Source organism: Sorex fumeus, unplaced genomic scaffold (genome assembly GCF_029834395.1).
Source record: "Sorex fumeus unplaced genomic scaffold, SorFum_2.1 ptg000129l, whole genome shotgun sequence".
NCBI classification, from domain to species: Eukaryota; Metazoa; Chordata; class Mammalia; order Eulipotyphla; family Soricidae; genus Sorex; species Sorex fumeus.
The window spans coordinates 4,672,098-4,685,244 of NW_026606186.1; the positions used below are offsets into that span (position 1 = coordinate 4,672,098).

The 13,147-nt window shown below is 46.9% G+C and overlaps 1 protein-coding gene across 2 annotated transcripts in view; it reads right to left on the reverse strand.

Moving 5' to 3' along the window:
* Nucleotides 1–2,258: 2,258 nt before the first annotated feature.
* LOC130045750 (pre-B-cell leukemia transcription factor 3) overlaps nucleotides 2,259–13,147 on the reverse strand; it is a 218,528-nt gene continuing 207,639 nt past the window's right edge. The window contains exons 6-9 of one of the 2 annotated variants that reach the window (XM_056138586.1): nucleotides 8,687–8,852; nucleotides 7,453–7,565; nucleotides 6,541–6,630; nucleotides 2,259–3,810 (exon numbers count right to left, since the gene is read on the reverse strand). In XM_056138586.1, the coding sequence (XP_055994561.1) occupies nucleotides 3,718–3,810; nucleotides 6,541–6,630; nucleotides 7,453–7,565; nucleotides 8,687–8,852 (462 nt within the window). In that variant the 3' untranslated portion in view covers nucleotides 2,259–3,717. The remainder of the gene's footprint in view (nucleotides 3,811–6,540; nucleotides 6,631–7,452; nucleotides 7,566–8,686; nucleotides 8,853–13,147) is intronic. The other variant, XM_056138587.1, reaches the window with a different exon arrangement.

Consider the following 13,147-nt stretch of genomic DNA (forward strand, 5'->3'; position numbering starts at 1 on the left):
TGGCTAAAGGACTGGGGAGAGGAATCTGTTCAGCAGAGTGACCCTGTGGGCAGCACTAAAGTGGTTAGGACCCACAGGAGCACAGGGGAAATAAGCCCGTCATAGTCGAGTACAGTGTCCAGGCACACATCACAGTGAACCACACTGGCAGCACTCTGCCTCTTAGCACTGGCCCAGTCCCAGCCTGTGGCTCCTGTCCTGTCCCCAATCCTGAAATGTGGGGGCCCCTTCATGCCAGCCACACATCACACGTGCACCCCAGATGCAGATCCTTAGGGGTCCCTGAGAGTAGGTGGCGGGGGAGTCCCCCTGAGGGTGGGGGTGCCACTGCCCCACGACTTTTGGTCCTCCCAGGCCAGCTCTTTCGAGCTCACAGTCCTTCTCGGTCCCACTGCGCGGCTGCTGTCTGGGGTGTAGCCTGACACACAGGTGCCTCTTAGAGGCAGAATGGCACCCACAAAAAAGACAAAAGCAGGAGGGGCAGGACAGTCGGGCAGAGGTGTGGCCTCTCTGCAGATCAGTGCAGAGCCCAAGGGGCCTTTTCTGTCACCTACACAGCCTACACCGCCCTGGGTCCCTTTTCCATCGCTTCTCATTTGCTTTGGGACCTCACCGGGTGATGCTTGGGTTACTCCTAGCTCCGTGCTCAGTGGTAGCTCCCAGCAGGGTCTGGCACAGACCCCAGGCAACCTACCTGCAGAGCATGTGCTCAGCCCTTTGACTCATCTCTGCCCCATGCACCCCACCCCTACCAAGTCACTTTGTCTACCCAGGAAGCGTGTTGCTCTAGAATGCAACGTCTCCTCCAGGGACTTTCAGCCTGGAAATATTTTTCTGTTTCTGTCCAGTGTTGCTCGTCAGTGCCTGAGTCCCCAATGAACTCTGGTCTCGCACATGGGTTCTGAGATAGCGGAGACAGCGCTTAATGTGTATTTGTGGATCCGGAAGACGCAGCTACGGGGGGCACATGCGTTGCTTCTACAGGACAGTTTGGCAAAAACATAGAACATCAATTGTTTACAACAAAGAACGGCTGACCCATTGGCTAACTGAATCATGCAAATAACTACTTAGCCAGGGGAGAGATTCCTACGGGCAGGCTGAGGCCACGTGAGGGCAGATGGCTTCAGAGGGCAATCTATTTGATAAAGTTTACTCTCACCGTATAAGCGCTGCAAGATTAATGGGAACAGTGGCCCTAGACCTTGTTTTGCCTGGCTCTACCAACTGAAATAGTAAAACAGTTGTATTTATCATAGACAATTGGCTGCAACTGATTAACATTAATCTGATTTCCTGTGAGTCAATTTCCTTGAGATATAGCAAACAGGCCAATTACCTGTTATTGGCTTATTTTATTATGAAGATTTAGATATTAGTGACAGATGTATATGTAAATATATGGAATTTCTAACAGTTTGAATAAAAAACCAGTGTTTAATCCAGTTATTGCATTTCTAGTTACTTGCAATTTTACAAGGCTTCTTTTTAAAAACTACAGTGAAAGGCCCTTCCATGTAACAACTGCCTCATGCAAGAGTAGATCAGGGGACCTCCCTCACCCCCGGAAGTGAGACCTGGGTTTGGCGTGTCTCCACGCCCCCTCCCCCCACACCCTCCCACCTCCATCCATCATCTTGTGCGATCTTAAGAGTTTTTGCTAAACTTTTCATGAGCTGTGGTTCCCAATCTCTGATACAGGGTTAGGATTTCTTTACAGTGTGCTCAGGGCATAAGGATCAAGCTGTGCCATGGTAGATAAGGCCCAGCGAGCCAGCGGACACAAAAAGAGAGGCCAGTCCCTAGGGGCTTGCTTGTGCTCCCAACAGGCTCCTCTGCTATCTCTGAGTCCCCAGCCACATGCCATGTCCCTGCCAGGCCTGCTTCTGGACTTTCTGCCTTATCTACTCTGGCTGGCCAAGGGTGATTGCCACAATGTGGATGGAATGAATGGGGTCATGCTAATTAGCACGGGAAGTCTGAAGAACAAAGATGGTCTTTGTATTAGATGGTCTCACTCATAGCCATTGGAAGAGCCACTACCCAGTGCTCTGTGTGGCTCTGAGGACAGAACTGGGGTAACCAAGGAGGGGTTTGGGAAAGGATGGGAAGGGGGTCCAAGGACAGTCTGGTCTTGGGATACTGGCATTTTGGCGGGACCCCGAAAACATACATTTACACTCTAATAACCAGTGTTACCCAAATGAACACCAACAACAACGGAAGGAGAGAAAAGAGAAGGAAACTGCGTCGACATCTAATCATGAAAGCAAAAAGTTTATTCATGTTTGAAACTACATATAACTACCACAAGGAAGACTTTTTCAATCCAGGGTGTAATCCAGTTAGAAAGGAACACGAAACGTTTTTAATACATTAGAATCACCGCCACAAATTATTTTCATGACTCAATCAGTTTCAGAATCGCATACAATACAAAAAGAGATAGGAGAGGGGCCCCATGACACAGGGTGAAATATACAGTACTGAATACTGAAATCTGAATGCATCACAATTAGTCGCAGCTTTTTTTTTTCTTTTTTTCTTTTGCATGAATTAATAACAAGATGAAGAACATTCGAAATGTTTCTCAGTATTTACAACAGTTTCACCGATCCTGTGTTAAGACCCGATGTCTCCACTCGGTTGTTTTTTTTTTTTTAAAAGTTGCAAATGCAACCCTGATTTTTCTTTTAAAAGATTACAATGTACATTACATTTTATGAAGGGAAACAAAGAGTTAATTACAAGATGCAAAAAGATAAGAAAGAAGACAAACTACAGCGTGAGTATTGTTCAGAGGTAGTAAGTGAGCACTCTAAGCTACAGAACATGTTGAAATTCTATTGGTTCGTATGAGTTCGCATGAGGTAATAAAGCTGTGTTCTGATTGGTGAGATGTATAAATACTCTTTTGCTACACTATATACAACACTCCAGAGAGCGGGGCCTTGGTCAATGCCCTCCAGGCCCAGAGGACGTAGCAAACCTTGCCAAATCTGAGCCGCACCCAGCACCCGGGTCCAACCCCAGGCGGATCTCGGGGTCACCTCTATCAGCAGCAGGATCTCCAGCTCCCAGAACAACCTTGATCCGAAACTGCATCACGGCCGGGCTCTGGGCACCGGTGCTTTCAGAGAGGGAAAAGATGCTACCGGTCTCTGATCTAATTAGAACAGAAGAGATCGCAACACAAACGTGACGAGGAAGATTCCTAAACACAACCTTCATCAACAGAGAGAGCCAAACAGCTCTTGGATTTCAACTCCATTAGTGATATGAGAGAAAGACGGTCACAGGCTATGATGGAAATATGCAGGGAGTTCAATTTAGGTGAGGTGAAGCTTTGCATTTGCTTGAACGATTGAGGTTTTGTATATTTGTACTTTTTTTACCCTTAAGGCCAAGTCATTGGCAACTGTGAAACCATTAATGCAAAATATTGATAATAAATTAGGATAAAATAGCTACAGGACTGTTTAACAATGTTAAATCTTGGCCTAATTGGATAAAGTGCTTTTTTAACATTGTGTGTTTTTAAGTATAAATACAAATGATTATGATTCCTTAAAAAACAGATTTCTCAAGTTCTCTAAGAAGACAAGGTTTTACAGTAAAGCTGTAGATGGTGGGCTACAAAAACGCTTTCCTTTTCCTCCTATTGCTCTGAATGCACATGTCAAGGCATGTCAGCTCAGGGAAAAGTGTGGCCAGAGATTAGTTAGAGGTATCCGAGTGCACACTTCCTGGGCCTTCTGTAGGAGAAGTCACAGAGGATGGGGTGGTTGCGTCCTGCCAGCCTCCATTAGCCTGAAAAGAGAACACAGTTCAGTGGGTGCAGGTTGACGTATTCCTTCCACTCCCCAATTTAAAACACCCAGATGACGACACGAGAGCAGAGATGCATTAGCAAAATGTATTTTCGAGACCCACTTTGGCAGGAATTTGAAGCATGTGTTAAAGCAGGATTAAATGCATGTAAAACAAATCCATCCCCCCAGACTTGGCAATAAATCAGCATGCCCAAGGACGGTTCCAACTACTCCCAAGCCAGGCTGTAGTTCTCAGCCCCTGATTTGCAGGGGGAAATGGAACTCGGGAAGAAATTTTCTAAGAAAGGAGCCGGGGAGGAGCTCAATGCGATGCGTCAACAAAATCCTGAGCTCCACCAAGTCTAAACTTCAGCTCAACTTAATCCTTGTCTCCATTGAGAAGTTGCTGGCCCCTTTCCCACACATGCCTGACAGCTCGCACCTCCAACCCTCGGAAAATGAAGGCCAGAATTTGCCTCCAAATAGGATCTTCTGGAATGAAAATGCATGAACTCCGGAGGAGCGCACACTATTCAAATCTGTATCCCAATCATCCATAACTGCAGCCCCCGTTTGCCACGCAGCTGCTGCTCTGGGTGTGCTGCTGGCCCTGCCCGCCTCGGAGCTGCAGCAGAAATAACAGGACCCAGAAACAAATTTGCCTTCTGTCTTTGCCCATACAGGCGATTGCTGAAATCAATGTCCGATCAGATTTCTGCTGGGGCAGACAGCTTGTCGCTACATATTTTGATGTCAGTCAAGAAGAGGGAGGTGCTGGGCCTGTGAGTTGGAGAGCCCTGAGTGACAGCGACGGGACAGGCCTTTCTGGAAAGGCAGCCAAGGTGAGCTGGCTGACACCCTGTGTGCCTCGACACAGACCAGCCACTGGCTTTCCTCGACCCCGTGTGCCCCACTGCAACTTCTCAGGCAAGTGCCTCCAACTGTCTTCTTGTTTGCTTTTTGACTCACACCTGGTGATGCACAGGGGTTACTCCTGGCTCTGCACTCAGGAATTCCTCCTGGTGGTGCTCGGGGGACCATATGGGATGCTGGGAATCGAACCCAGGTTGGCCTCATGCAAGGCAAATGCCCTCCCCGCTGTATTATCGCTCCAGCCCCCTCCAACTGTCTTCTTACAGGCCTGCATCACTAGATTGCTGGGGGTGGGGGGGAGGGCATCTAGACATGACTGTCGGAGAAGCTGCATGCTGTCCTGCCCCTGTGCCAGACTTGAGGCGTTGTAGTCATGTACCTCCCTCCCTTGGGCAACACCAGGCACTGTGCAGGTTGGGGAGGACCAAACTGTCCCATCCAGATGGCCAGGGCCGAGGGGCCAAGGGATTTCCCAGGCTCAAGAGAGTCTGGTGTGTAGGAGAACCACAGTTAAGGAAGTAGATTTTAAGCTGAGCGGGGTTGGATGGCTCTGTGTTCAGGGGCGCCTCTGAAACACCCTCTTCTTCACCTGAAAGGTAAGTGGCTCTCCCCCTCAGGCGGGAAATCTACTTAAGAAAAAAAACCTCTTATGCAGATACAAGTCTAAAGATATTCCCTCTGAAGTAAACATCATTCCTCTTTTATCCAAATTTATAAACAACAAATGTACAATATTTTTACGCAGTCTGGCAGCTGGAGGAGAGGTTGTCAGCCAGCATTCTTTTTTTTTTTTTTCAAAATAAATTAATCCTAACTCTGGTGGTTTGAGATTATGCGCTGTATCATACAACAGCGCCTTATCAAGCCTCATCAGTGAAGACGGAATTCATGTCTGTAAAATGCTGCAGGCAATCACAGTTTCATATTTTATCATGTTGATAAGGATATCGCACATTCTCTGAAGCATTTCAAAACACTTAAATGAAAAAGGAGAAATGCAACTAAAAGGCTTTTTATATGGTTTGTTGTGGGTTATTATGAGTTATTTATAAACCCAAAAAGAAAGATTTGACACTTCAAATGTAAAAGATCTGAGTATTTAATGGCCCTTTTTTCCCCCTTTACAATTGAACATCCTCAATCACTTTTTAAATCATTAATATTTACTTTCATAGAAGCCAAAGCCCTGAAAAGGGGAACCATGCCCATTTTCTTGCCGGTTCCGCCAGTGCATGCTGGTCAATTCCTTCTCCCTACATCTGGAATCCAGGCTCCGCCCACCTCAGCGCCTCTACACACTCCTTTCCAGGTCTGTGCTCTGCCATTTGCCATCCACGTCAAAGGGGGTGAGGAAATCCAGTTTTGGTTATTTAGCTACCAAGGTTAAAATGATTTTCTCCACAATTATACATGAAGAGACCATGAAAAATGCTGGAAGATAATACTGACAATGGAACAAGCTGGTGTCAAATAACCAAATTCTTTGGTTTGTTGATCTTCAACAAACTAAGCTATGTTTGCCAGTGCTTCCTGCTGCTTGGTTCTACGATAAAAGGGTGCTTACTTAATTTTTCCTCTCCCCTTTTTAAAAAGCCCATCACCCTGTAAGAGGGCATGGCTCTCAGGAAACGGTCACTAAATTGGATCCTGCCTAAGGAGAACACTCCTGATGATAGAAAGCCGGCCATGCCTGGCATTGGTGAGGACTTCCAACCATATCTAGGTAATGTCAAATGTTTAAGTTCATAAAATAAAAGTGCAGTAAAGATGCTGCCGAAGCCAGGTCAGATGGCCACTGGCTGATTTATTGGTCGCTGTTTACCTCACTGTTGAGCCTGCTCTCTGGAGTACTCACATTTAAATTGTGTGGACTGTACAGTGAATTTCCTCCAAGGCCATCACTGTAGCCGCCCGTCTGATTGATAACATGACGGAGGGTATCCACCTAGAAGTGAGACGGAGCAAAATTCATCATCCTAAATCTATTAAAACATCATCACTTATAAAGGGAAACAATTTGAATTATGTGTGCCACAAGGGTTTAGCATCTTCAACGAAAGACAAATTTATCAATCAAATGTGACTGGCAGAATTTCAACAATTCTTTGCATATTAAAACCCACACATCTTTGTTTTTCACGCCAGCCTGACAATAACCTCCTCATGGCAATGCAAAGTTTCCAAGCACACCAACCAAACTGTGTGGCCATGGGAAAAAAATCTACCCATAAATATTTATATTACTTCTCTCTCTCCACACACGTATACACACACACACACACACACATGCTTTCGCGCACACACGCGTGCACGCGCGCGCGCACACACATACACACACCCTATATGCATAAAAAAGCAAGAGAATGAGGAAAGAGCTGAATCTGGAGTGAATTTTTTAAAACTCAGGTTTTTGCATTCTGACTTGAAAAAAAATTATGGAAACAAAACCGAGCAATAGGTTTTAAAACCTGGCACACACAATTTTTCTTGTTCTTTTTTTGTTAAAAGAGTAAGATGCGCCTAACCCCTCTCCATGAGCTCAAGCCAGAGCCGAATGCATTCACAAAGTTGATCAGGTTTGAATCATCAAAAGTCACTGTCACTTGGTTTCCCCCTGAATGGAATGGTGGGGTGGATGGGTCCCGTTTGGAAGCACCCAGCACAGGCTCTGCGCGGGCATGCAGACCACTTCCAGGGGTGAGAGTAAGGAGTTTTGAGCCCAAACCCTACCCTGCTAGAAAGGCCCCAGGTGGGGCATTTCTCCTACCTGTGATTGCACATTGGCTCCGACTTGGGACCCTTGGTAAGAATCCCCATTCAGACTCTGCATGTTCATGAACATGTCCCCAGAATTTGGGAGGTTAAAAGAACCAGAAGAACCTGGAAAGGAAAGAGTTAAGTCGCTGAATAACAGAGAGCTACACATAAAATCCTCAAGACCTAGTGGAGGGAGAGGAGAACAGGGCGAGGCCGTACAACATAAAGCACTTCCAAAGCTAAGAGGATGGAGGGCAGCTCTGGAGAGTTGGCACCTGCGTATTCTGCGTCCAGAAAAGTCCTCTCAAGGGGAAGCCCAAATAAGAAAGAGGGAAAGGGAAAACAAACAGCAAAACCCCCAGAAGCTGCCCTTATTTCCAGTTTTCTCTAGTCACTAAAGGAGCCCTTTGCTCTTCACTGGTAACCATCAGGGTGGACCAGGCTAGAGAAGAAACTTCCCTGCGCTCCACTTTGCATGCTCCGTTACTAAGAACTGGGATGGGGGGAGGGGAGAGCAGCGAGGACAACAAAACGAAGGAAAAAATTTTAAAAACTTTCAGAACTTTTAGAGATGTACTTACAGGGTTTCCTTGGCAAAGTCCCTTGTATTGCTACTCAAGCGCACCTGCCTGGTCTAGCTGAGCCTTATAACCTTAAGGTGTTTCTGCCTCTATCACACCGTTTCAACTCTGGCACAAAAGCTATCGGGGGAGCTAAGCTACAGCGTCCTGGTATGAAGTACCATATCCCTCACAGCTAATCTTCCTGACTGGCCCTTGAGTGCCAGCCCAGGCATCAAGGCAGTGAGAAGGAGGGCAGAGTGGCAGGGAGAGCACAGCTGAAGTGGTCCCCAACCTACCAGCTTCGTGGCGTACTGCAGCCCTCACTTCTGCTATCTTACTCCTCAACACACTACTGCTGACCTGAAAATGCTGCACGGAACAATATTGCTTAAATAATCATAAGTGGAAGTGCTTGGTCTAACAACTGGGCTAAAAACTACTGCTAAGTGCAAAAGTTCCAGAATTGATCAAGAGTTGAGTGGCATGCACTGTGAACAGCTGGCTAACAAGGTCTGGCCAGCTCCTCACTCACCCATCCCCCAAACAAGCGTGCATGTGAATATCACTGTTCCTTTATTAAATCCACTAGGACCTGAGTCTGGGCTCCCATTTCCTGACCTGCGGGACCGGGCCGCGAGGCATACGGTTGGCTGAGCAGGGCAGGGAGCACCCAGTACGCACCAGAATTTGGCGTGGTGGGCGAATTGGTCTGGTTGTTTTGCACAGCTGCGGCCACTGCATGCGCCGCGGTCACAGCTGTCTTGGCAGCGTAGAGGTTCGCTTCTTCCTGAAACTTGCCAATATTCTTCTTGTACCTGATTCGTTTGTTGCCAAACCAGTTGGATACCTAAAAATCAGGGAGATGAGTGAAGGGGACGAGTAAGTGGTCAAAGGGAGAGGAAAACGGTCAAACTTCAATACTAATAGTTGGACACCAAGGAGCTGGCCTGAGAGATGCTTGATACTCACTCACCAGTGATCCTTACCATGTTCTTGACACAGAGCTTCGTGGGGTCAGCCACACTAACGCTAAAATTAGTAGCACAATTTTAATGGCCAGGAGCATTGCTGATCGTAACAAAAAAAATATTCTGGGGCTGGAGCAATAGCACAGTGGGTTGGGCAAATGCACGTGGCCGACCCGGGTTTGATTCTCAGCATCCCATATGGTTCCTGAGCACCGCCAGGAGTAATTCCTGAGTGCAGAGCCAGGAGTAACCCCTGTGCATCGCCAGGTGTGACCCCCAAAAAAGCAAAAGAAATTCTTCTGCTATATATAAAATAATTGGTCCCCCTCCACTTCCAATTCACAGGAAAAAGAAAACTAAAAGGAAACATTTGTTAATGAGTGAAGTGGGAACTACTTGAGAAAGAATGACATTTCTTTTGCGTCTGGAACGATTTTGGCAGCTGTATAGAAGAATCATGTTTGGTCTGCTGAAAAGAGTAGCAGCAATTAATAATGGATGAGAAACTCCTTTGTCTCCCCGCCTTAGAAGACACTGTCTGTCTGCCAAGATGGCTGCTCAGGCAGTGCAGTTAACACATGAGGCAGCCGCACTCGGAAACGCGAGCAAGTCCGTTAAGGCCAACGGCAAATAGAGGAGGGCTCTCGTTTCACCCAGTGCAATGTGCTTAGTTCCCTGGCAAACCACTCGTGATGCCAGCCAGAGCACGTGGGTGAGGGGTCTGCAGAGGAGCCTGTCGAGAGCCCCCCTCATCCTGTTCATCTGATGGCAAAACTGTAGCTCAGGACTCCTTGCTCAGAGTTCACGTTCTACGTCCCCATGTTGTGGCTGAGGTACAGAGGAACTGAAAGCGCGCTCAGTGACGGACAAATAGGTACCCCCTTGCTGGAACAAAGGCCTGTACCTCTTGGTGTTAAAAATACATCCCTCTATTTCCTCAACAGTCTGCTCAAGGCACCTGTTGCTGTGTCACCAGGCGGTGTCTGCTCTGGTGGCAGTCACTAAGGAGCCCCAAGGAAAAACGAGGAGATGAGCCCTCAAACCCAATTTACACCAACGGGCAAGCTATTGAACCATCTCTGCCAAGTCTTGAATTGCCTTGGAAATAGAACTCTCGTTCTTCAACCTGTGGCACTCGTCCTTCTGTGGAAGAAGTGGCAGGGCACTGGCAGAGGCACCCGTGAGGAAGAGCATGCGGCTGCATCCCGGGAATGTCTGCGCTACACAAGCTCTACACAAGCAGAGGCTCATGAGGTGGCAACCACCCGGTCTCCTCAGGAAGGTCACAGTGAGGTATTCCTAGCACTTCTGTTTGCTCTCATTCCCTGCTAAAAGGCCCCACTCGCTTAAAGTCTAGAGTGTCGGGGCTGGAGCAATAGCACAGCAGGTAGGGCGTTTGCCTTGCACGTGGCCAACCCCAGTTCGATTCCCAGCATCCCATATGGCCCCCTGAGCACTGCCAGGAGTAGTTCCTGAGTGCAGAGCCAGGAGTAACCCCTGTGCATTGCTGGGTGTGACCCAAGAAGCAAACTAAATAAATAAATAACAGTGTGGAGTGTCTCACAAAGCCTCATGCGTACGTTTTCCTCATCCTAATCTCCAGGGCACCACATTTGTCCCCAGTTCAATGAGATTTCACTTCTCAACTTGCTGACCCTCTCAGCAGTGTCTGACATTTGCCAGTGCCACCCCTCTCTCTTAAGGCTTTCTTTGTGTTTATGTGATGCCACACCTGTGAGCTTTGCCCTCTTCCCTGACAGACCAGAATGCGTGTGTGTTTTGATTACTGTCTCAAATGTCTGCCTCTGTCCCTCACTTCCCTGAAACACTGCAGTGATCCATTTTGTTGTTATTATTATTATTATTATTATTATTTTTGCTTTTTGGGTCATACCTGGCAATGCACAGGGGTTACTCCTGGCTCTGCACCCAGGAGTTACTCCTGGCGATGCTCAGGGGACCATATGGGATGCTGGGAATCGAACCCGGGTCGGCCATGTGCAAGGCAAATACCCCACCTGCTGTGCTATCTCTCCAGCCCCTGCAGTGATCCATTTTAAAGGTAGTTCCCTATAAATAGTTGGCCATAACACCCAACTCAAGAGGTCTAAACTCAAAGCCCTCTAAACTTGTCTCTCTTCTCTCTTCTCTCTTCTCTTCTCTCTCTCTCTCTCTCTCTCTCTCTCTCTCTCTCTCTCTCTCTCTGTGGCTTTTCCACCTCACACAGGCTGGGCCTCCTGCTGGGCCTCTCTACCAGACAGCCTCTCTGAGGGACTAAGTGAGATTCTCCTTCTTCCCACCAGCTGGTCTCAGTTCATACAGAGCAGTTGTCATGGAGGAGGCACGGGCAGAATCTGGCCACTGACAAACCATGGCCTGTGGGGAACAGGAGTGGGTGACCATGCTGCTGTTGTGGGGTGGCCTCGCACCCCAACATGATGGAGAGAGAAGCTCTGGGAGGGTTTCCACACCAGCTGGAGACAGCCTCCCCTCGGTGACTAACAGGATCCGTTCTCATACCAGAATTATGGGTTTCTGAAAACAACAATTCTGAATCAAGACTGGAAAGGATCCTCAAGGTTCTGAGTGTCTGTGTTAAAGCCAATTTTCTTAGGCTCTGCCCCGCCTTACTCACGCTCCCAAGGGTGGATCTAGAGAGCTGATCTGCAAAAAGCCTCTTGAACAGATAACATTCCTCAGCTTATCTGAGTCTGACTGGCAGGCCTTTGAAAGAGTTAAATATGGAACATGCCTCAGTGAGAAGGGAGGTATTTCTGGTTGGAAGGGAATTTGGCATTTCTTAAGCATAATTAATGAAAATTCCCCAACTCTGAATTTAGCAACAAAGGCCCATCTTAGAGTTCTCTTCTTCTAAACAATTCTCTGTTGGATTCTGTACTTTGTAGTTAATATTACCTTGACAATCAGAGAAGCTATAATACATTAATGAAACCTAGCCTGGAAAATCAGATTACAGCTTTATTAACAGTTTCATAATTGAGGAAACTCTGTACCATCAAGGTCTCATCTCCAGATATGTAAGAATTCTCTGTTTATGCATACCCCTGGACCAATCAAACAACAGTCATCACTAATAAAGGTTTATTTAATTCTCACAGTAAAATTTTAATATCACCAGCAGCCTGGGGAAGCTTTAGCAAGTGGATTTGCTTGACATCAGATCGTTTCCATTCTGCTAGTCCCAATACTTCTTAATCTTTAATATCAAGGCAATTAAAATTAATGACCACTCATCCGAAGCTACTGTGGGCAGTGTTTCCTTGACATCAATTGTTTGATGGGATTACCTAGAGGTTAAACTAACAAGCAAGGTTTAATTGGAAGCAATGAAAGAAGCAGTGATCATACGTTATGTTTAACCTGCATAACCACATCTAAATGAATATCTGAAAATGTTGAACTATTTCTCAAATTAAAATATGCACGTCACATTCTGATATCACAGATTTGGGTATTGCAGCAATCAGCTATTAAGACCATACCGCTGAGCCAGGGATCGGCGTAATTAATGTAAAAAAATCCACACCCAAGTTCAGGATTTTTTTCACCTTTTAAAAACAGATGAAAACATAAAAACAGATGGATACAATTAGTAGCAGAAGAACCCCTACCCTACCCTTCCTCGGTAGGAGCTCCAATTGCAACACATCACACGTGGTCCCCTCCCACAGTGCTCACAGTGTGCTACCGTACACACAGCAGAGCGGGGCTTGCTCCATCTCTGGGCTGGAAGGCTTGACGCTGGGCCCTGAGCTCAAATACAGGCAGAAAGGGCCACAGAACAAAGCGGGGATATACTGTCCTGGGCTTCTCTTTTGAGCCAGTAACAAGGACTCACGACTCTCGACTGTGCCAAAGGCAAAGGGCCAGGCAAAAAGTTTAAGATCAATTAAAAATGAGAATAAAAACCTAAGTGCTCTCCTTCTACTGATGTTCATTGCTATCAACTCCCAGACTGAGAGTCTGGCAATCAGGGAAATGAGGAGGGAACATTTTACAGGCTACTGGTTTTCTGGAACCGTTCTGCTAGGCCAAAAGTGGCTGGGAAAAGCTTCCGGTTGCTCCATTTATGATAGCCATGCATTTCCCCCGACTCAACTCAGCTGACAATTGCCAATTGCTTCTAGAAAGTAAAGCGTTTTTATGTCGAATA